We start from the raw sequence: 24,486 nt of genomic DNA, 5'->3' as shown, positions 1-24,486 counted from the left end.
TCATTTCCATTACACAGAGCTCTATCAATGCCGATTGGGTCGCAAGAGGCTTCACTGATCAAAGAAATTGGAGCACTTGTGTTTTTTCTTTTTTCTGAAATTTTTAGACAACTAAACTACTTATTTCCCCCACTGTAAACGTACGACATTAACACAAAACATTTAATTGTAGCTCTGATGCGTGTTATATTATTGTTGAATTTCATGTGATTGACCTTTAGGCCTATATCTCTATTGTAAGGACAATAAGGCCATGGGCTTTAGGTGACAATTACCACTTACCGCAATTGCTTAAATGAAGCAAATATATATAAAATAAAATACAAATGAAGCAAGGCTGCTTAGTAGGAAAAAGTAATCTATGCTCAATCCAGGGGCCATTGTCAGTCGTTGTGCTAGAAGAGGGAAGATTTTTGGTCACCTGGTCTGGACCCTATTACCACCTCAGTCCTCTGCTATACAGGCCTCCCTGACCAGTAAAACAGGTTAACAGTTGGTGCCTGGTAGGGTTTTAAATGCCCCTGCGGATACAGGTATAATCTATTCAAACGAATGGTCTCTTGAACAGTGCAACAATGGTATCAATCAGGTCACAGAGCTTGCAGAAACTAAATCACTCAAACTGATTGGAAGTAGTTGTGGTGACGCAAAAAAACAATGCTTGTGAAAACACTGTGCTTTTTTAAGGCAAATGAAAAAACCACAGAAACAGCCAGCTATTCAAAATGACATTACAAAGACAATCATCGTTGATCACTTTGGCAACCCCCCCCCCCCAAAAAAAAGGTTTTTCAAAATAGTTTCTGCCAATGCCAAATTATGTTTCGCAACACTTGCCCTAGCAAATCGATCATATTCCATGGTACTCACAGGTATGATCTGACACCTCACATTGCAGTTCTTCAATTAAATGCTTCAATAGGGACTAACGCTTCCTCCCCCCCCCCCTCCATCGGGGGGGATCCAATCAGTCCAATTGGTGTGTATGATGAGGGGAACAAGAGGATGAGGGACACTACTCCGCATTCCTAGCCCCCATCAACAACACTATGATGTCCTGTTTCTAAGCCTTCCGCGATTGAGCCGCTGTGCACACTTAACTGAATTATTTCTCATTCATTAACTCCGGCTCAGATCTTCTCCGTGTGTCCTGGAGGGACATCATTATCCATATTGCTGCCCTACCTTGTCCTCTGCATTAGTCTATTGTCTAGACTTTTAGTCTGGCTTAGCAGAGAAGCACCGGCGGTGAACACGTGACTGAAGGCCTGTGATTGAATTTGCCATTTGTCCTTCGCGCCTGTAAGCGCGGCAACATAATGGTGTTCTCTTCACGTGTGGGGGATCTATGGTTAGTATTGGGTGTTCAGTTGAGAGGGGACTCTGTTAAGCCTCCTACACACTGTGCGATTTTGGGCTGTCCCAGACGAAAGATCATCAGACGTGGCAATATCTGTGGTCGTGGGTCCAAAACGGTGGTCCTACGTCATACTGTGTTGTAAGGATCAAAGACGAAGGATGTTACGATAGCCTGCGACAAATATCTGACAAGTGTCGGAAATTTGGGATGATCGTCTGTGAGCTACAGACCTACGTCAACTAACCAACGAATAGAAACGCAGAATGGAATGACGCAATGATCAGAGCGACAACACAGGCGCTAAACTTGCACGCTGATGACGTTCCACGTCGCACAGTGTGACTTACAATAAACTCATAAGATCGCAAAAAATCTCAGGGTGTATGAGGCTGTAAACATAAGAGGGGACTGCTGGGTCATTAATAATGACGGTCCCCTGAGGAACAAAGCTGTTAGGAGGGTGCTGACAACCTGTTTACGTGGCATCTCTGAGACAGTGTTGCTTTGCTACAGAATGGCCATGTTCCATCTTTGATGATAAGTCTACTGTACATTTCTCATACGACTTCTCATCGTATTGATCACCCTTATTAAATTATACACCTTTAGACTCCCATTTCCACAACTAGATATCTACTGAAGCAATGTCCAGCTCAGCTAAGTTCTCTTACAGCATCTAACACACGGACATCATTCTGTAGAAGAGTCAAATTGAGAGTTCTATGGCAAGCCGTTTTAACATTTATTAGCTAAATTTGACTAGTCGTAATTCGATTTTTACTAGTCTAAATTTGTATTCAAGATATCTATAACGTCATTCTGACTAGTCAAAACGACAGTTAGAGATATCTGTAATTCAGTTTTGACTAGTCAAAATTGAATTACAGATATCAGCAGTGATGTCACCGAAAACGACACTCAACTCGTCACACATCCTTAAATGACATTGCAGATATCTGTAATTGAGTTTTGACTAGTCAAAATAATAGTTGCAGATATCTCAAACGTCATTATGACTAGTCCGAATTGTATTGCATGACGACGCTCATGATGCGAGGTATCTCATGATATTGGCGGGACCAGCAAAGCATTTGATGAGTGTTGGCAGAAGCAATGGCGGTTGCTGTGGTGGATAGGATAGCGCGAAAATGCCATGAAATGGAGAGAATATATCATCAAGGGATTTGTGGTGAACGTGAGATTCGTTCACTAGATGCTTGTACTAGAAATCTACAGCGCATTGCAGATGTGTTGTCTCCAGACACACTTGAGGAAGCTGCTCCCGCGTTTTCTGACGACAGAAAAGACATATCTGAAACGTCATTTCGCCTAGTCTAAACTCTAATTTAAGATATCTGTAATAACATTTCGACTAGGCAGAATGAAAGTTAAAGATATCACCAATTTGAGATATCAATCATTAAAATGAATTTCAAGATATCTATAACTTTATAATAGATATCTACAATTAAATTACGACTATTCCTAATTCCAGTTTGAGATATCTACAACTTCATTCAAGACATCTTCAACTTAATTTAAGATATCTTAAAGGACAATGTAGATATCTTGAATTAATGGGAATTAAAGATATCTTGAACTGGAATTCTGACTAGTCAGAATGAAACCGTAGATATCTGAAACTGTAATTACAACTAGTCATAATTCAGTTGCAGATATCGGCAATGTGAATAGCTGATATCTACAACTGAATTGTAGATATCTGTAATGACAAACCCCATACACTTGAATGGCAAAATAAATGTGAATCTTACTAGTCAAAATATAATTACAGATATCTCAAATGTGAGTTTCGATTAGTCAAAATATAATTAAAGATATCTTGAATTTGAGTTTTGACTAGGCAAAATGATGTTGCAGATATCAGTAATGAATATCCATTGTAGCTAATAAATGTTAAAACGGCTTGCCATAGAGTTCACAAGTTCACTCTTCACTGCATCACCACCATCATGTCTTGGCTGGTCTGTGTACCAGCACAAATCTAAATCACATAACATCTTCCGTCACTAGTCAGGTGGTTTCAACTTGCCCTTGGCTCCCGGTACTGAATCAAGTGGTTATCTAACCAAGGACGGTCTAATTCACAGTCTTGTCCTTGAGCAGCTCCATATCAGTTATCACACATTTAGAAATACAATACCTAAGGGGGGTACTTTGCCACTAATGTTGAATGTGTGCACTATAGGGAGTTTAAGGAGTGCGTTGCCTGGGGTTTTGACTTTGAAACGTGCCATTTAAAGAGTACCGGAGGGACCTCTGTCTCTCAGGGGGGAGGATGGAACTGTAGTGGTCCCCTGTGAGTCTCTCCCCTCCCCCCCTGCCAACTCGAGGTTGCAAGAATGCCATATGGGTGCCATATATCTGGTGGCGTGACGTTAAGACTATTACCCAGTTTCTCCATGCCTCGTCTCATGCAGGAAGAGGGGCTGTGGGCGTAACAGATATCATGAAGTACTAAATACGTTTGAAATACTCTCCTTCCCTTGCAATAATCCCTTTTCTATCGATTTTTGGGCACTGATTCAGTCCCAAGCACTTTTGTCGTTCTGGAGACGAATTTATGTACCAAGTCCATGCAAAGGATATTATGACTTCCATCTTTCACTGTGCTCGGAATGCGAGGTACGTAGTGATGTGCCCTTTTAGAATAAGTCTCTTGTCGCTCCTGTCCTCTGCTCCTCTCATCCAATGGTATTCTCAGGTGTTTTTTAAACTTGTGTTGTTTGTTGTTCTCTGATTTCCCCATTAACATGTGTAAAGGGCGCTTAGGTGGTGTAGCGGGTTAAGCGTTGACCATGTAACCGGTTCGATTCCGGCCGGGGACATATCCTGCATGTCATCCCTCCTCTCTCTCTCACCCATCCTTCCTGTCTAAATCTCTACTGTATCTGTCAATAAAATGAAAAATATGAGTGGGACTGCCCCACTCCAAAAAAAAAAAAAAAAAAAAAAGATAAACTACACTACAATTCTTTACATTTACCCTGAATGGGTTAAAATAGATTAAATTAAATTAAATCTTAGGACAGGTTTGATAACATTTAAACAAGTTTTTATTTAATAACAATATCTGGCAGCGTTGCTCAAACTGTCATCACCTCCTGACATACTCCTCTACAAAGGACATCACTTTGTACCCTTGGTTGTACCCTCTCTCTTTGGCACGGGCGTGGGGTGACAGACCTGTGTCTGTGTGTGGGGCTGGTTTGTTCAGACGTGTCCGATCGATAGGGTTAGAGCCCCGTCCTCTGTGGGTGGTTAGTGCCCCCGCTAGCCCTGCCACGGGCCAGCAACGCTGATCAATATGGTAGCTCATCATGCCACAGCCTCTCACTGGGGCCATCTGACACACTTTCCCTCTGTACTGGGAAAACAGTACATGAAAAAAGCATGTTTTCCCAATTTTTCCACATTTCTGCATTTTCCCCAAATAGGTTTGTGATTTGGGCGACTCACATTTTCCATTCTCCCTTATGCACCCATATTTCCTACAGATAATCATGAGATCGCATACGTTATCACTACTCTTATTCTAATTCAAGTAATATATGAAGAAACCCAAACGTATTACTGAACCAATTCCGTACTAACTACGTTAAACTGTCTTTGATGAATCATTGTCATAGAATGGGGAGAGAGTTTGTGGGATATACTGTCTGCTCGAAGCTGGGGAATGTATATACTGCAGGGCTTGACATTAAGCTTTTTCAGGTGCTTGTCCTTCAGACAAATAATAATAATTAAAAAATTATTAAGTGGTAATCAAAAATTTCTTTTAGATTAAGATTGGCCACAATATGCATGAATATATTTACCAAAAATGCTTTGGGTAAGTACCCTGCCCCGCTCCCTCCCCAATGGAAGCAATCTTATTTGCTAGATATATGACAGTATCCTTTATTCAAATGAACAAATCTCCCTCCAGCCCACTCCGAAACTCCCAAGGGTTGAATGCTGGCCAATGACTTCGTTGACAGGTGGTCCACCACATATGGACCACCATTTCTGCCTCAAATCGCTCTAGTGGAGGGCCTTCCACAAAAGAACAAACGCCTCTGGAGCTGAAGGGAGGAGAGGCTTGACCAGATAGCTGTCACACACAATCTGTAGTAAAATTATATCAGAATAATCATTACTACGTTGCCAGTAGCCTATGCATTGGTCAAATAGTAATGTTATGAACACAAAATATGTGTTTAAATGCTGTAAAGGCTTCAGATGTTGTTTTTTTTAATACAAAGTAATAAAAGTACCTTGAGTACCAGCTCTAAACAATACAGGCAATACAGTGAATGTCAGGTGCCCAATCTCCTGCTTCAGACGCACTGCTACACCACTCTTGCAGCCAACATTTACAGGTGCTCCATCGCTGCCGAATCCCACCAAACGTTCCCTCCAGTGATGCCAGCTTTCTCAAAAGCTTATCACTAAAAGCTAGTGTCATTCTGAGGTTCTTTTTGCGATATGTTCATTTTAAAAATAAAAACCTAAAATATAGGTCGCATGGAACTAAATGAAAATAAGCGGTATTGAGAAGAAGCGAATGTGCGTTCACGTGAATGGCACTTGTGATAGGCGACCCATAACGTATACAATGGTGCCGGTGTGTTTCGTCTGATGATATTTTGCATTCCCCCGCTTTTCCTGGAACCCAACAACTGAAGGGGGAAATTAATACATATTGATTTCATTTCTTTTTTGCTTTTACTTGTCCATCGGACAACTGCAGGAGGAAGTGCATTTGTCCAAACATAAAATACTTCTCCCGGACAAGCCTTAATGTCGAGCCCTGTACTGAATGACTATACACAAAATGTGGAGACTCACAGTTGGTGATGTCTGGCGGAGCGAAGCTGTCGTTCATGAAGACACTGTTGGGTTTTGCCACTTTCAAGTAGACCACGTCGGGGGTGTTTTTCAAGGCAGTCACAGCGTGTTCGTGGCTCACCTCTTCAAGGCAAGCACTGTTCACCTGCACAGAGGTAGACAAACAGCTGTGTGTTGACTAATCGGAAAAGAGTTCACTTCCTGAGATAAGATCAGAAAGAAACATATACACATACAGTAACACACACGTCTACAAAACAGCCTAAACACATAACAACAACCGTACGCATAAATTATTGTGTCAAAAAGAAGTAATCCACCAATCAAGTGCACTTACAGCCAGGAGTTTATCTCCTATCTGTAGCCTCCCGTCTTTGTGTGCAGCTCCTCCTTCGATGACCTTGGTGACGTAGATGCTGTTGTCCCCTGGGATGTGCTGGTTCCCCACACCCCCTGCTATACTGAAACCAAGGCCTGGACAACACCAAGACAGAAACATTGGGGGGCATTTGTCACAACAAGTCTGTGACCGAGGATCAGAGTTTCCTGTACACAGATTAAGATAAATCATGAACTAAAATCAGACTTTCAATAGTCTAGGAGGAAATGTAACCTGTGTTAAGGAAACTGGCCAATACAGTTGAAACCCTTTATGAAGCTAAGACAGAAGCTACACACATTACTGCACCAGCACCAGGCCTGTGACCTGGAATATCCTCTGGTTTCAGCCGAGGCCAGTGCTAATCCAAAGGAGTGATTTACTATTATTGCTCCCCTCACATATTACATTTGGGATTAGGACATAAAATACTTAAGTTATTTTGACAAGAATTTGTCCAGGTTTTTCTCTGAGTGGATAAGCTAGGCTAACAATCTATACAAAATGGCACGGTCGGTGGGTCGCTTAAAAATATTTCCATCTGGAGCGTTTTTGCTACGTTTCCGTCTGGGCGTTTTTTGCTTTGTTTATGATACAATTAAACACTCTACCTACCTTTGGGCCCTTTTACCAGCTTGATCTCCATCAGCTTCTCTGAGACCGGCTTCCTTCTGCGGACGTAGAGGCGCACCAGCGAGCCCGCCTCCTTCAGCGCCTCCACCGCCCGGCTGTGGGTCACGTCCCGCACGTCCGCCTCGTTCACCCGCAGGATCACGTCGTTGACTCTGCTCAGGAGGAGAGGGACACACAGGTGAGATCCAGGTCTGTGTACCTTACCCTCTACCTCTCCTTTGTCTTTACCTTCTACCTCTCCTTTGTCCTCTACCTCTCCTTTGTCTTTACCCTCTACCTCTCCTTTGTCCTTGGCCTCTATCTCTCCTTTACCCTCTACCTCTCCTTTGTCCTCTACCTCTCCTTTGTCCTCTACCTCTCCTTTATCTTTACCCTCTACCTCTCCTTTGTCTTTACCCTCTACCTCTCCTTTATCTTTACCCTCTACCTCTCCTTTGTCCTCTACCTCTCCTTTGTCCTCTACCTCTCCTTTGTCCTCTACCTCTCCTTTGTCCTTGTCCTCTACCGTCAATGGGGGGGGACGTGGGTGTGTGTGGGGGATGAGAATATGTCCAGAGGTTGTTAACGTGCTTGATCTTTCTAGACAGAAAGTGAAATCTGTATGGTGGTCATGTCTGATCTCTCTATCTCTCTCTCGCTCTCGTTCTCGCTCTCTGTATATCTTTCTCTCTCTCTCTCTCTCTTTGTATATCTTTCTCTGTATATCTTTCTCTCTCTCTCTCTCTCGCTCTCTGTATATCTTTCTCTCCCTCTCTCTCTCTCTCTGTATTCTTTCAACTCGTCTCACATGGTTTAGGGTAAAGGTTACCTTCAACAGGAATTGCTTGTTTATTTTAATAAGAAGTTATTTTCCATTACATTAATCGAATTCTATGTATCAGTTTATCGTACTCTATCAATTTCCCAAATTGACGAAGCGGTGAAACGGAATTGACCCCCTCATCATTCCAGACAAGTGAAATATGACCTTCAGATAACTCAACTCAGAAAACAAAACATCTTACATGCGAGCAACCCGAGCCGGCATGGAGGCGACACATTTCACCCACATGCTGATGGAGAATGGACTGCTGTTTCACCCCAGCGATTGTGACCCTCGTCTCATCTTAACACTGGTGATCGTGTGTATCAAGTTGTCCTCTTGCAGTATTGATGTGGCAGTGAAAGCAGCCTGAAACCTCTGGGTGTCTGGGTAGGTCCATAAAAGCTTGTGTCCATCAGTGACTGTTAGGGATCCTTGTGGTGCTAACATACTATAGTGCCAGGTCATTAAGTTAAGTGCCATTCAACTCAACTTAATGGTTCTTGTTCTATGGTGCACTAGCGTATCTAATATCCTTAAGCCTATCCACTCAACAGTCGTCTGCTTTTCACTAGGGACGGCAATTTCTGAAAAACGTCACTGTCTATTACACAAACGTGACATAAACGGACTTTCCAACTTGTCCGTTTTATTTTTATTTTATTTTTTTTAAATGTCAGAATTGTCAGCAATTAAACATTTATAAGCTAGCAACATGATCATGATCACAAAAACATGGCCAAGGAAATTGAACGCCTTAAATTACTATACGTTTTGGCAAAGCCTGCATACAGCACCGTTTTCCATTTTCTTTTAGGTCGAAATATTGCTAAACAAGATGACATCCTGGAGCTGGATTTAGGCATACCCTTCATTTCCCCAGGCGAGCACCCGTCTCTGATCAACCTATTTGTAGGTTCTGGGATGTCGTCTTGTTAAAGTAAAGTTTGGCAATATATTGTGACGTTAGAATTATAAGGTTTTATAAGGAATTATAATTTTTGTCAAAATGTAGTTTTTTACATAATCTGATCCATTAGGTGTTTATTCAGGGTATATACAGGAATCTTGAGGTTAATCAATACCTTTCTAAGACTTTTTAAAGACCTTGTCAATATTTTTCCAGACCTCACCGCCACTTCGAGCTGTAACCGTTTACATCAGTGACACATTTAACTTAACAGTTTTAGTTTGCAATAGACTAGACCACTATCATACAACACAATTTCCGGTTCATCTTTGTATTTTTATTTATTTATAATTATTTTTTCTGAGTGGGGCAGTCCCACTCATATTTTTCAGCGGCCGGAATCGAACCGGGGACCCTGCGGTTACATGGTCAACGCTTAACCCGCTACGCCACCCAAGCGCCCCCCCATCTTCGTATTTTTAATAAAACTAATAAATTCACGAACTTTTACTAAAAGTTTTTAGGACTCAAACTCTTTGGACAAAGTCTAATTCAGAAAAATACCTCCAAAATTCAAGACCTCATACAATCGTGATAAGACTTTTTAATACTTGATTTTCCCAAAATTGATTTATCAACTTTTAATACTTTTCAAGACATCGCGGATACCCTGTTATTAATGCCTGTGTGGTGTTATTTTTTAAATGTTGACATTTTTGAATTCAGTCAAATACAAAGGTTCCATCTCACAAAACATAAAGGAATGTCAAAACTTTAACGCTCAATATCTCTGAACTACCCTAAACGGAGATAGAACCTTATCATTCTAAGATCATGATATGTGTACGGTGATGAGGCTAGTAGGAAGGCTTTGTGGTTGTTGACGGTGTTTTTCTGTCTTTTTGTGCGCCGAGACACGAAACAAAGAAAGACTAATGTGATCTAACCGTCTGTCGTTTGTCTCCTTAATGACATATGAATGGCTGTTGGTTTGTTGCCTGCTGTTCAGATTGTGATCATCTTTGCACAAGTGCCTGTGTGTGTGCCTGTGTGTGTGTGTGTGTGTGTGTGTGTGTGTGTGTGTGTGTGTGTGTCTCTCTCACCGAAGACGTCCATCCTGGGCTGCTGCACCCCCAGGTATGACTTTGGTGATGAAGATACTGGGGTCTTCGCCAATATGCGGGTTATCTGTTCCCCCTGCAATACTGAAACCCAGTCCAGAGTTTCCCTGTAGCATACAACAATCAGTTCACCAGAGACCTCAATGCACACAGTATACAGTACAGCTACATACACTCACCGAACACTTTATTAGGAACACTATAGTAATACTGGGTATGGCTTTCCTTTGCTCTCAAAACAGCCTCAATTCTTTGTGGCATTGATTCCACAAGATGTTGGAAGATTTTTCAGGTGCCCTTTCAAGCTGTGAATCTCCCGTTCTACCACCCGGTAAACTGGGAAGGCCACTGAAGAACACTGAACTCATTGTCATGTTCATGAAACCAGTTTGAGACAACTTTTGCTTTATGACGTGGTCCATTATCATGCTGGAAGTAGCCATGAGGAGATGGGTAAATTGTGGCCATGAGGGGATGCAACAATAGTCAAGGTTGTTGCATTCAAGTGATGATTGATTGGTATTAACAGGCCCAAAGTGTGCCAAGAAAACATTCCTCATACCATTACACCACCTCCACCATGAGAAGGTGTACAGGTGTACTCAGTACTCAGTGAAGTTAATCTCTACTCTTCTTCAAACTCTATGTATAGGACAACATTCAACATTCAATTTGACCACATGAAACAACAACAAAGTGCAAGTTCACATAAACTAGGAATGGTGTAGCATCACAGCGAGACACTGTGTTAATAGTAATAACGTGCAGTTGAGAGAGCACAGTTTAATTGGGTCACGCAAACAAAGACATCACCATGGGCACATTCAGGGACTAAGACGCGGCTGCATAAAGCAAGACTGTACAAAGAAACAGACAAACGTTGGATAACTCAATAGACTTGAGTGTATCATAATCATACACTTGCTTTAAAAAATTACTTATGAAATGAGAATTAATCACTTCTCATACAGTCATACAGCCTTGCAATGCAGTCAGTCATTTCAGTAATGAAGCATAATAGCCATGCTTGGTTTGGCGAGCATGTAAAAAAAAAAGGGAAAAAAAAGAGAGAGACAGTTGGTCTCACCCGTTCAAGCGTGATCTCCTCATATTCATAATCGGCTTCGGTTCCATTCACCTGAAAAGTTAAGAGGCATTGACACATATTAGCTGGTACAAGCGTGGCTGCTCAGGTCACCTGATACAACCAGTTCTGTTTCTCTACAGTTACAGGTTTCTGTTTACATTTAAATCTTTTAGCAGATGCTTTTATCCAAAGCGAGTTACAATAAGTATAGCAATTAGTGAATCAACTATACATCAGTGATCGTAAACCAGTAAAAAAAAAAAAGTGCCATTGGCAGTCACAGTCAGTGCTAGAGAAAGGATAAAAACAAGTTGTTGAGGTTTTAGTTTTGTTTTCTTCTTTTCCCCAAAGGTACAGGTAATGTGAGGTGGAGAGGTCTGAGGAGGAGGAGCCCAGGTGTAACCTAAAGAGATGGGTCTCAAGGCTACAACGGAAGATAACCACAACCACTTATCGCAGAGCATCAGTGGCAGCGCTTCCTCCATCTCAGAGACAGGAAGTGGGAGATAAGTCAGAGACCTCTCCTTTCTCAGACCACAGAACAACACTAGGAGGGCTGCAGCATCTTCACCTACTCTTAGCGCGCCCTCAGGAGTCATGATGACCCCTAGTCTTTACAATGGGAATCTGTGTACTGACGCACAAAGATCGCTAGATAGCACCACTAGTACATTGTAACGCCTGCCTCTGCAGCTTCATGTCACTTCATGTCACAAAGAAAAATGACAACATTGCTACTTGTAAAAATGCATATGTTCCTATGCACAGAGAAGCGGGGTAACTTTCATACAACATGGAACAAATGAAATGATATATATATATATACTGTATATATGTGTGGTGGCCTGGGAAAACCCGTCGGATGTCGCTGGCGTTCGTTCGTGGCAAAGAGCAAATATAGATGGAAATCGCGATTTTGGCGATTTTGATATTATGTGGTATTCTAGTACTTTGAACTCCATACTACATTATGGTGAATAAACATTTTAAGAAAACAAAAGAGAAAGTACTTATTTTGATGTTTTTGTGGCGGGTAGTTTGCTAGCGAAACAACATCACGTTGAACGTGTCTCATTCTCAGTTAAGCAACGCACGCACACATGAGCGAAAGGAGAGACGATACTTCCACCTGTGTTATTGCCAGTTTACTGATGCTCACAATAAGCATTAAGTAATAAAATCTTAACTAGAAGACACACAAATGGATCTGTCCCTCGCATACTGACGAGGCGAGCAGACTACCACCGCATCACAAGCAGACAAACGAGACCGGCCGATCTGCATAGGCTCCTCCCCCGACCCGGAGGAGAAAGGGGAGGATTTCTCCCCTTTCACTTTTTTTGACATGCTACATTAAAATGCTCATAACTTTTTAAACTAAAGGGCTATCTCAGTCATTCAACCAGTTATGAATAGCTGAGAACTTCTAATTTATGGAAATATAAAAAAATGAAAATGTCAAAATGCCACCATGTGAAGGGTTTTCCCAAGCCACCACACATATAGTGTATAATGTAATCAAGTTTGAAGTGTATTTGTCACATGCTAGAAGGTTTTTAATTTAAAAAGAAAGTCAAAATCGGCAAATATGTCTGTAATCTGAAAAACGTTCACAAGTTGATTATCATTATTCAAAAATAATAGTAATACATATTGGAATACTAGAAAATTGACAGCGCTGTAAATAGTGTCATTCTTGCACAATACATTGCGCCTGAACATGCAAGAATGTGGTGTCGCCAACAAAGGTAGCGTGTGGAAAGCCAGGTATGAAAGCCAGGTATGAGCCCAGCCCCCGATTGAAGCTAGAGTGGGCAGACAAGCAGGTAGGAGTTAGCGGCAGGAGTTAGCCTGGAGTATAAACATTGTCATTTTTGACGCCGGTACGTTCTCATGTTCAAGTTCTTCGTGCTCCGCATTATAGCCAGTTATAATAATATAATTTCACCTATTAGTGATGATTAACATCCTAATTTCTTCATGTTTGATCCAGTTTGTGACATGAGTATTTTCTGAGTATTGAGTCCAAGACAAAAAGTAAGTGCCTGTTGCTTCACAACACCGGGCGTGCGTGTGTGTCAGTCTGTGTGTGTGTGTGTGTGTGAGAGAGAGAGAGAGAGAGAGAGAGAGAGAGAGAGAGAGAGAGAGAGAGAGAGAGAGAGAGAGAGAGAGAGAGAGAGAGAGAGAGGAGAGCATAAGAGCATGAAAGAACAAGAGAGAGAAAGAGTAATAATAATGATAATAATAATAATAATAATAATAACTTTTAGTTTCCCAACGGTAGCCTATATCTTTACAAAATACTGCTTACTGTCATACAAGTCAATGGGAAGGTTGGACCAGCTATCACGCATGGAAGTGAGAGGAACTCTCAAACTCCCTCCCAGTTCTGGGGGGCGACATGTCTACTATTTACATGGATTGTACAGTATTTAGAACCATCTTCAAACCAATATGAATAATGACTATGAATACACCAACCAAAGAATGTGATTATAGTGATTATTACATCCCATTATACAAGTATCTTTTTGGAGTTCACAGTCCACAGTCTGCAAAATTGTCAACAGAGTGTCAAAGGTATATAATAATATACCATGCCATCTACCGCATCGCACATCAACATTTCGTGCAAGCTACCACCCGGCAATCACCCGTCAAAAACTCTGCTACCACCCGTCAATCAAAAACTAGGAAACGTGGACTGGGCTAAGCCCCCGATGTTTCAAGATCCAAACAACGACACCGTCTAAAAAAGTGTAGAATAATAAAAAACAACAACTAGCCTTACAGGAGGATGTGAAGGCTTCAGGAGGGACAGCTAAGGTGCAGCCCGAAGAGATGGAGGTCTTCAGTCTACGACGGGAGACAGGGAGTGACTGCAGTTCTGACAGCGGTAGGTAGCTTGTTCCACCAGCGGGGTGGTAGGACGGTGAGAAGCCGTGACTGAGGAGCACGAACCGCTGCAACCCCGCAGAGGCGGTGGGGCCAGTCGGACAGCAGAGGTGGAGGAGCGGAGTGAACGGGCAGATGGAGGCTGATCATTGCCTGCATGTAGGAAGGGGCAGTTCCCTTTGCTGCCGGGTAGGCGAACAGGAGTCTTAACCTAATGCAAGCTGCGGTAAGCCGGTTAACTAGCGGCTAGCCAACTAGGTAACATTAATGTAGCGAATTACTTGTGAAATTAGCATGCTAGCAGCTGTTTTAACATAAAATGGCCATGCCTGGCCATTCCTGGATTAGTTAATCCTACTTTAATCTTGGTTTAAACTAGGTTGAACTAATCCAGGAATGATCAAAATGATGATGTTCAATGCGTCTGATTAATGTTAAACCTAGTTTGAACCTAGATTTACTAAACCTGGATTAAGCCTAAACCAGGATTAATTTAAACCATGTTGGTGCAACCCAGCCTAGGTCTTCCAAAATGTTAAACACCACCGCACCTGACAACATGGACCCACAAACTAGGCTGTTATCATTCATAGAAATTGTGATTCTGGGTCGCTGCTAAAACCTGCAGAGCCATATGAAATGTGAAAGGCCTCCAACTAGCAAACTAGGGCCCTGTTCTAATCATTTGTGCATCCTTCATGTCTTCATTGTGGAAGAAATGAATCATTGATCTGGTGAAACTCTGTCAACCCTTTAACAATGGCATGGTGGCTGCAACGCCACTGTACCAAGGGACCTGCCTCGACTTCACAAAGAGGGCTAGGGGTCAGTGAGCCAAATGCTACAACGCAGTTTTTTCTTACCATCAGCAGCCCTCGTGTGCACGGCCCTACAAAGGTAGAACTTAAGTATGGGTTGACAAATAGGGGCAAAACAATGGTCTACTACACCCATTAAAAAAAGCGAATAGGCTATTGGTGAATCCAAATGTGAGCTTTTACAGTCCAAATCAGGATCAACATTGTTTTATGATATGAAATGGATGGGGCTCTAGGGTTGTATGACCCTGCTTTCAGCACCATGGACAGCAGCGTGTGTGATGAAGATACTGGTGTTATCAAGGACATCAACTAACAAGCATACTTAAGCTTGGATTACCTAAATGAGATCATTTCACTGGTGAAGATTAACATACTATCTCCGTTTAGGGTAGTTCAGAGATATTGAGCGTCAAAGTTTTTACATTCCATTATGTTTTGTGAGATGGAACCTTTGTATTTTATGAATTACTAACAACAACAAAAAATCAACATTTTGAAAATAACACCACACAGGCATTAATAAACACCTAATCAGATTATGTAAAAAACTCAATTTTGACAAAAATGGAGATATAACCTTATAATTCTAACGTCACAAACTCCCCAGTTAGGAGAAGGTCGAGGGGACACCTCCCAGGTGACTAGGCTTTCCATTTTCTATTTGTTTCTCCCACCTGACAACTGCTGCAGGTTTGAAAAATGCACAAGTCATCCACTTGAGTAGCCAGACTAATGACAAGCCTTTAACCTTTCGACCTTTGACCTCAGACAAGTGGGAAATGAACAATGAAAATCAACTGGTGAGGTGGGCTCGGGGGAAAGGGCACGGCGATGACTGATGACTCCTGGGCAAGGAGAATGATGCGGAACTATTGTAAGCACATAACATCAAATGTAAACTAACAAAGGAAGTTCCTTGCAAAATCTTATTTTTGGTAGTTGATCAATTTAAAAGACGGTTTGGACTACAGATAGTCAGAGAGAGAGAGAGAGAGAGAGAGACAGAGAGAGAATGAGAGAGTGTGTGTGTGGGGGGAAGATATAGATAATGTAAATGTGCTTAATGTTTAAAAAGTCTAAATAGTATCAACAATCTGTATAGAAGTTATTTAAGTAGGGTCAGTCAGCACAGCAGTATTTCGCCTGCATCCCTTGTAGTCAATGATATTTTTCTGCCTGTGATATGAGAAAACATTGCGCTGCTGCCCTGTTTATTGACCTATCCAAAGCTTTTGAAACTGTGGATCATCACTCACTGTTAGTACGGTAAGTAGCTTGTCCTCAGTCGGTGTAGATTAGAATGCTTGCCAGTGGTTTCTTAATAACCTCACAAATAAAACAGTTCAGTTGCTGACAATGTTCATTCACAATATCTAGTGGTCACAAAGGGAGTGCAACAAACCTCTATTTTGGGTCAGTTATTGTTTACATTGTATATAAATGATATTGGCTCCTAGGACTGTAAACTGCATTTCTATGCAGATTACAGTATATGATGATGTTCTTTATTCTACAGCGTCTACTGTGGATAGTGCCTTATTCAACCTCAGTGATTAAGAGTGGCAAAGCGACCCTCACGGTTTACGGATGGAAGACGTTAAGATGTAAGAAAGAACGTCGTCATTCTCAGCACCATGCATACCATGGTGGCCATCGGCAGAAAATAAAACAAGACAACCTACTACAATCGCCCAAAGGGATGCACCTGCCAGTCATAATACTGTGACTGGCTACATGGACTGTGTGCGCATTCATCATACTGAACATGTTGTTATTTTCTATCTACAATACTAACCGTTTACATTGTATTCCATAGGTGGTGTGGATATGCTCAACCAGATGGACAGTTTGTACTCAGTGAAAGGAAGAACTGTCCACTGGCTGTATTGTATAACACGCTCGACCGTGCGTGTATCAATGCGCACATTTTTGTTCAAGCAATGCATGAACAAGGACATAAACAGGAGGGAGCTCTTAGTTCAATATGCACTTCTTAGTTTGAATAGCTTCAAAAGTATAATGATTTTTCCACATTTTAAAGTTGGATTGGTGTGGATCGCTTAAAGGTTGTAGGAGTAGCAGCGGTGGGAAAAATCGAACAATCTAATCTCACAATTAAGGCTTGCGTTAAAAAAAGAATAAACAATGTTAAACTTTTTTTAATGGCATGGAGGTACTGTATAGGCTACTTTAAATAATTGCAACCAAAATGCTAATTTGTTGTTAAAGTTGCAAGAATATAGCCTCTGTGAAGTATAGCTGAAATGATGTACATAATAGTACCACCTGTTATGAACTACAGCTTACTTTGTTTTCAGATAAACATGTGTGGCAGCGCATCTCGTCACACTCCCAGTGCAGCACTGTGTTAAAGGAACTGTGGTGTTACAGCCTGGCCACAGTGTCAGGGTAGTGTTCCTGTGAGTCTGAAAAGCAGACCTGATGCCTGCCCACGTACTCCCACATGCATGTGCACACTAACGTGCACACACGCGCGCGTGCGCGCACACACACACATACGCGCGCCCACACGTACACTCTTTCAACAGTCCACTTCCACTATCATGTCTAACAGCTTTTTTCTTTTTATTCATTTAACAAAGGGAAAAGGTAGAGTACAATATATCCACATAATGAATGGATAAACAATATTTTTAAAATCTTATGTCAATAACAAATACATTGCTAAAATAATATCTAATAAAAAATGTTTTGACTTACATAAGGAGGTGTGTCCAAACTGTCTGTATTGACAACAACAGGGGGCGGGTTGGCCTAAGGAGAAAGAGAAAACGTCAGTGTTGCATCTCCAAGACATTCCCGCGTTCCTGTAAACCTTTCATCTCCATTAGACGTCGATTGATCGACAATCATTCAAAAGGAAATCTGGGAGAAAACACAATTAAACGTATTTTAAAATGTACCATTCCGTATCCACCACACAAGGCATCATTGACTTACTCTTCTCATGATGCTACAAAACAACTGAGGATAAAAAAGGAGACCAACTGGCTTTCAGCAGATTACTAGGACAGAGAGCATACGTACAGTCATACACAGCATTTTACACTGTTAGAACATGCAATGCTGAAGCATGAAGGCTAAATAAATCCGGGCTTTCGTCGATGGTGCTCACCATGTCCCCTTCTCTCTGCCTGGCCGGCACGCAGATGGGCTGTTTGAGCCAAAAGGGCAAAAGTGTGGCACTTGTCCCACAATCTTCCCTACTTTTTCTGTCTGCCTCTCTCTATGTACCGGTAATCTCATAACTCCATCAAACAAACAGTGGAATGGCAGGGACGAACAAAACAGAAAATAATACAAAATAAAATAACCGACAACAAAATAATAAAAATGGGTGGTGAAAAAAGGAGGAAAAAAAACCTGTGACGTCGGAGTAGGGATGACAGCAGTCTCAGCTGGGATGGGCGAGATTGGGATCACAGGGATTATGGGAGAGGAAGGCAGGGCGACATCTGTCTGCTAAACAATAGCATGGGGGGGGGGTCAAAGGTCAGAAAAACACTGCAACAGAGATGAACACCAAGAGAATGTGAGGGGTGGAGATGAGGATGTGTGTGTGTGTGGGGGGGGGGGGGGGGGGGGGGGAGGAGAGAGAGAGAGAAAGAGAGCAAACGTGTGTGTGTGTGTGTGTGTGTGTGTACTGTATGTGTGTGCCTGTTTGTGAGAGTGTGTGTGCATGCACATGCCTGCATTGAAAGATAAAATCCCAAATCCCACTGAGATGATAATACAAAAAACAAAAAATTCTATCTAGAAATGTAAGCACCAAAATGAACCACTGAAACATGCAAAACAGGGTTGTTATTCAAATGGCCACAATTTGGGAATACACATGGTTAATGTAATAAAATGACACGTAGCCAAAATTACAACAACTTTCAGCCCATGGAGGTAAAAAGAAATTTGAGGATTTGCTGCCGGCCGGTGCGAAAGGCATTCTGGGATACTGAGATGCAATACTACAGTGAACTGTCGGCTGGCATTGGCATACTTATTATGAACTTAGTAGGCAGTATGCAGTATATACTCAGAGTATGCTAGTATGCAGTATGCTAGTATGCCATTTCGAACACAGCGTGTGTTCTCCACGCTGTCTGATGGTAGCTAGCTGTCTGATGGTAGCTAGCTGTCTGAAGCTAAAAGTTATTTCAACAACAGCAGTGTTTAGCCGACAGAGCAGACAGGAAGATGTTAGCTTGTGCATCATGTGACTTGGATGAGACGTAGACCCCCCCCCCCCCCCCTCCCCAAAATATATCTTTTTTGCAGATCTCCACAATTCATGTGGATGACCTATTTTGAGGTAAAAACTGCGCATTTTGCCGAAAGGTGACATGTTTGCACCCCTGTAATTGGCAACCTGACCAAGTATTGAATGTGAAATGTGCCTTGCTCCAAAGCTTTTCACTCAGGATCAAATCCAAACCCAAGATACCGAAGCAAAAAAAAGAAGTACGGGGAGGCGGCATTTAGTGTCTCTGGTCCTCCTCACCTCTGGAACAGCCTGCCAGAGGAGCTGAGGGTGTCACAATCTGTAAACACCGTGAAAATAATACTTAAGACATCCCTTTTTTATTTTAGCATTCTCTTAATCCATCTCTTAATCTGTGTCCTTGTATTGCAATTCTGCACCATTTACGTTTTCATTGTATTTTCATTGTATTGTTATATCGGTATTATATTGTTAAACACCTTGTATTGCACATTTTGCATGAAAATATAAATAAAGTCATGATTTGATTTGATTTGATTTACCAATGTGCAAAAGTTTGTGTTACTGTATATGCAGCTAGGCTAGGACTCATCCATGATGTGACCTCTTTTATGCAAGACATGACCCAATGAAGCCTGCTGTAGGCAGCACTGGAAAAGTGCACAAGAGTTTGGAGAAGCTTAATTGTTGTTGTGCTGCTGCTGCTGCAGCAAGACCCATGGAAAACAGCAACGGCACGCTGGTGCTAAAATTAGCTCTGCATCGACAACATTGATCCATGAGTCCTACTTTCGGAGTTCCGCTTGAAAATCCTTTAACAATGGGGCTTAATTGCTCCCCATGAATACAAACTAGCTCTATAAAACAAGCCACAACAGAACAGATATTAGATTTCAATTTAAAGAGATTGACAACTGTGAATGAACAACCGTACAGCGATGAAAAGTGGAATAAAACCAGGAGCCTCTGTCTCAGTCTTTGTGACAAGCAATTGTTATTGTTATTGTAGGTGTGAGAACTAAAAACATATTCTCAACAGACATGAAACCATTATTCAACTCATCATGAGATAAGGTAAAAACCTTATCTAACAAGTCAATTACTTATATTTCCTCATTAATCTGTTCCTCACCTCTAACCTTTACAACTAATATAAACCAGCTTAAACAAACAGCAATAGACCATAGCCTTCTACAAACCAAGGTGACCAAGTGATGAGACGCTTCACGCTTCACACTTCACCCCCATAACCTAAAAGATATCCATGACGCATCGTTGTCAGGACAATAGGTAACGTAGCACAGTTCTTCCCCCGTTGATCGACAAGGTGAAGGGAGAGACGTACCTTATCAAAGGCAAACGGGACCCACGGCACGTCTGGCCTTGTGCCTCCAGTACCCAGTATTCCTTTGGCAGTGCTCTTGGTGGGGCTCTTCTTGACGCTGTCCCGGAGGTTGATAAAGCGAATCCGGGCTCTGCTGGAGGCAGGGAGGGTGCAGGCGGTGAAGGTAGCCCGGGACGCTTGAACTGGTGGTGGGTGACCTGCCTGATGGTATGGCTGTTGCTGCTGCTGTTGGTGATGTTGTTGCTGTTGCCTTTGTTGCTGCAATTCATGTCGCTGCAATTGTTGTAGCTGCTGTTGCTGGTGCAGCTCTATGGCGTGCTGCCGTTGAAGAGGGTGCAGGTGTGCAAGGGACTCCTCGAGGTTCGAGTTTACCCGTGGCGGTTGACTGGACAGCTTGCCCGGACCTCTTTCACCACCGTTCGGGGCCTTGGATTCATACTCATGCCTGGGGTAGTATGTTGTCATTCTCTTTGCCTTTGGACGAAGGACAATAAAGAACGGAGGATTCCCGGTGGAGAACGAGATGAGACGATGATGGAGATCTTTTGTTTCCCGGTTCAGGAGGACTCAAATTGTTTTCTTATCTGTAGAGCACGGGCAACAGAGAGAGTAGGCAATCCTCGTTTCTCCCTTCACTCTCCCCCACTCTTTCCATTTCTCGTAGTCACTTACACATTCACCCCCTCCCTCTACAGTCTCTCTCTCCTACTCGTTCCATTTCTCTAACTCACACCCTCTCTCTCTCTCTCTCATGCCAATTAATAGGCTCTAGCGAGCATGGCACATGTCAGCAAGCAGGGTGTGGGGGGGAGGGGGGGGGGGGATCTCTCTCGGCATGAATAATCAATGTCACCCCCGGATTCAGATACACAGCCATACATGTCATCGTCAGCAGCCACGGGAATGCAACAAGGAGTATCAAAGGATGATTAGCAGCACTTGACAAAACTGCAATGAAAATACAGACATAGTATACCAGACTTGACACCTGGTGCACATCCATAGCGTTCTTTTAGATTCATTGAGCCTCTGTTGGGGCTGGTCACTTTTGAAAACGGTGATGTTCAAAGTATGACCTTCCTGACAATTAAGCAATATCACACGAGAGGGAGTGCTGTTACACTGAATGTCAGCACGGCTGTGATTCGGTCGTAGGTACGAGGCCGACGGAAATTAACGGATTCTAAATGACATTATTGAGCCGCCAATTTCAAATAATGGAGCCCTATACTATCCTACTACAATACATTCATGTCGAAAAACTGTGAAAACACCGGAAGCACAGTCGCAGTCACATCCCAACACAATGAGGCTATTTCATAGTTTCACAAATACATTCATATATTATTACAATTACTATTTATACATTATTTGTGCATTTAAGACACATCCATAGACCGAAAGGAAATTCAACCAGCAAACATCATATTCACATCAGCAACCTCAAAGAGACAAAGCAGAGATTCCTTATTTGACAGCATCGAGAGCATCTCGCTTCCCGAACAGTGTTGTCAGATGGGATTGATTTCCAGCCCAACCACAGTCTAAAAATCGCCCAGTGTGATCATAAGTAGCCCAATTGGGAGGGAATATGCCCAATCAGGCAACACTGTTCCCTAATGCTCCCGTTCTGAGGAGAAGCTGTCACGTGACACGTCTTTTTAGACATTTTTAGACACTTTTCAGAATTTATTGACAAATTACATTGTTTACAAAAATCACTTTCATAGCATCTTCAACCACACACTCTTAAGGCTTTTATTAGCAATTTATTACGTTGTGATTAAATGTTAAAAAAATGTTTTAATAATAATAATAATACTTTTAAAAAAGAGAGTCCGGTTTTATGACGGTTTTGGTAAAAAAAAAAAAACGTTGCTCTTTTTAGAAACCGCGGTTTTCGGTTTAACCGTAAAAATGTCCAACCCTACTTCCCACTACTATCAGGACGGCAGAGTCACTATATCTCTCCTGGGAGTTGTACTGTTCCCTACAAATCTGTTTCCACAGAAGGAGACCACTTCCAACCGACGACGAGGCATTGCTGGCTTTAAACATTGTGACAGATGGCTATCATCATGCATGTATGGACATTTATATATTCTGAACCTTATGAATGGTGGGAATGATGGCTAAGAATAACCCAAATACTAGCGTTGACATGACAACTACTGCCCCTGCGATTGGACTGAGGCCTAATTTGATAAGTGTAGTTCCATGAAGCCACAGGACTGAGGTGGGTGGGGAGATTGTTCATATCCGCCCTCTTTAGCATTCAGAGCTGCTTCTGTGTTCCGCTGCACATGCATGCCAATATACTCTGCCTGTAATGTTTCATCTACATGTGAATGTATATGTTACGGTACATGTGGGAATACGGTACATGTGGGAGGGTTAGGGTTAGGTGCTAGGGTGACTTGGTACATGCTGGCATGTCTAACCCTACCCCTAACCTTAACCCAAACCTTACCCCTAAGCTTAACCCTAACCTTAACCCTAGCACCCTAGCACCTAACCAACCCTAGTTTTCCCACATGTACCGTATTCCCACATGTACCGTAACATATACATTCCAATACGGCGAGGCAGTAATGTTCCCTCTGTTTTCCTGTTCAAATGTCAATATACTGGTGTAGAGCTGTCCTCAACCCCATCTAGAAAGGTAGAGTACAGCAATAGGTTAAAATAGGTATAGCATAGCATAGAGTACAGCACAGTGTTTTATTTGTACAGTATAGCATAGTGGATAGTGTACATAGCCTTTATTTGTGTAAACCAGCTCCTTGTACAGTATAGCATAGTGGATAGTGTACATAGCCTTTATGGTTTTGGTTTACACAAATAAAGGGGCAGTAGTTGTCATGTCATAGCCTTTATTTGTGTAAACCAGCTCCTTTCCCTTTTTTTTCTTTTCTTTTTTTTTCTCTTTCCTAGCACCAGGGGAGCCCCCCCTCCCAAATGTCGTTGTTTGGTACCTGTACTATATCAATGACAATAAAGACCATTCATTCATTAATTCATTCAAACCAATATGAACTACTGTAAGAGTAGTAGCCTCTCTACACCATCCATACACATAATGGAAGAGATGGGCTTTAATAACGTATTGATATGAATCCATATATTGAGGCGAACATCAATACACTACAGTTACAATGACTTGCTTACTGCACATATTGTGATACATACTGCGCTGCACTGTTGTAACATATTGCTTTGCAATTCTGAACAATATAGTCCCTGTAGCTGGAACAAAAGTAATATCCTACAAACAAACAAAAAGGCTCAGTTATAGTGAGTGACCAGAGTTAAAATGACATATCAATGTGATTGTTATTTACTAGGCCTATACTTCACTACTAGCTTTGAAGATTAGCCATAACTACAGACAGACAATTTCACATCTCTGTAGCATGAAAAGATACCACTGAACTAAACTACATGGCTACATATAATGAGAGGTATAATGCCAAATGACACTGGGGATCAGACAAGAATGAGGGTTAGTGACTGGGGTAGAGCGATGCATCATCAGCACCATCTATTGGCAACATACCATAGCAGGTTTGTCCATGAATAATAGGCCGACAGTATATCCTAGTTGTCTCATCCTCTATACTAAAAACACTGAGGCCTGCTAAATTAGCATTATCTATACACACAACCCAAAATGTGTGAAATGATTCAATACTGACTGTAAGGCACTGTAAGGTTATACAATTGACCTCCCCCTTTATAATGAATCTACTGTTGTTCATAAGTAAATCAGGACTCACAATTACAGATAACACGTTTTTTCCCGTTTTTTTTCACATAAATAAAAAATGAGAATGTACTTGCATACGTGTTTGACACCGTTCCATGCATTACAATGAACCTGTCCTCAGATTTCTGCCCCCCCCCCCCCCCCCCCCTGTTGCATGGTCTGTTTCTATCGTGGGCCATGGTTTGTATTTATACATATAAAAATCATCAACACAAGAGGGAGGAAAACGAGCTACAGATGAAAAAACACAATACTATCAACTTAATAATTCCAGTGTGT

The 24,486-nt window shown here is 42.0% G+C and overlaps 1 protein-coding gene across 3 annotated transcripts in view; it reads right to left on the bottom strand.

Moving 5' to 3' along the window:
• The window catches only part of dlg1b (discs large MAGUK scaffold protein 1b), a gene marked incomplete at its 5' end in the record, with an annotated part of 78,743 nt that overhangs the window by 20,021 nt on the left and 34,236 nt on the right, over positions 1-24,486 (bottom strand). Inside the window, 7 exons of one of the 3 annotated variants that reach the window (XM_080543322.1) lie at positions 6,212-6,356; positions 6,549-6,685; positions 7,206-7,375; positions 10,039-10,163; positions 11,144-11,194; positions 17,581-17,634; positions 18,244-18,342. In XM_080543322.1, coding sequence (XP_080399448.1) covers positions 6,212-6,356; positions 6,549-6,685; positions 7,206-7,375; positions 10,039-10,163; positions 11,144-11,194; positions 17,581-17,634; positions 18,244-18,342 — 781 coding nt within the window. Of the gene's footprint in view, positions 1-6,211; positions 6,357-6,548; positions 6,686-7,205; positions 7,376-10,038; positions 10,164-11,143; positions 11,195-17,580; positions 17,635-18,243; positions 18,343-24,486 lie in introns of those variants that run through there. The other 2 variants (XM_080543323.1, XM_080543324.1) reach the window with 2 other exon arrangements.

This window comes from Nansenia antarctica (genome assembly GCF_963989245.1).
Source record: "Nansenia antarctica genome assembly, chromosome: 12".
In the NCBI taxonomy this organism is placed as follows: domain Eukaryota; kingdom Metazoa; phylum Chordata; class Actinopteri; order Argentiniformes; family Microstomatidae; genus Nansenia; species Nansenia antarctica.
Note: the sequence above shows the minus strand (reverse complement) of the source record. Positions and strands in the feature narration are given on the sequence as shown.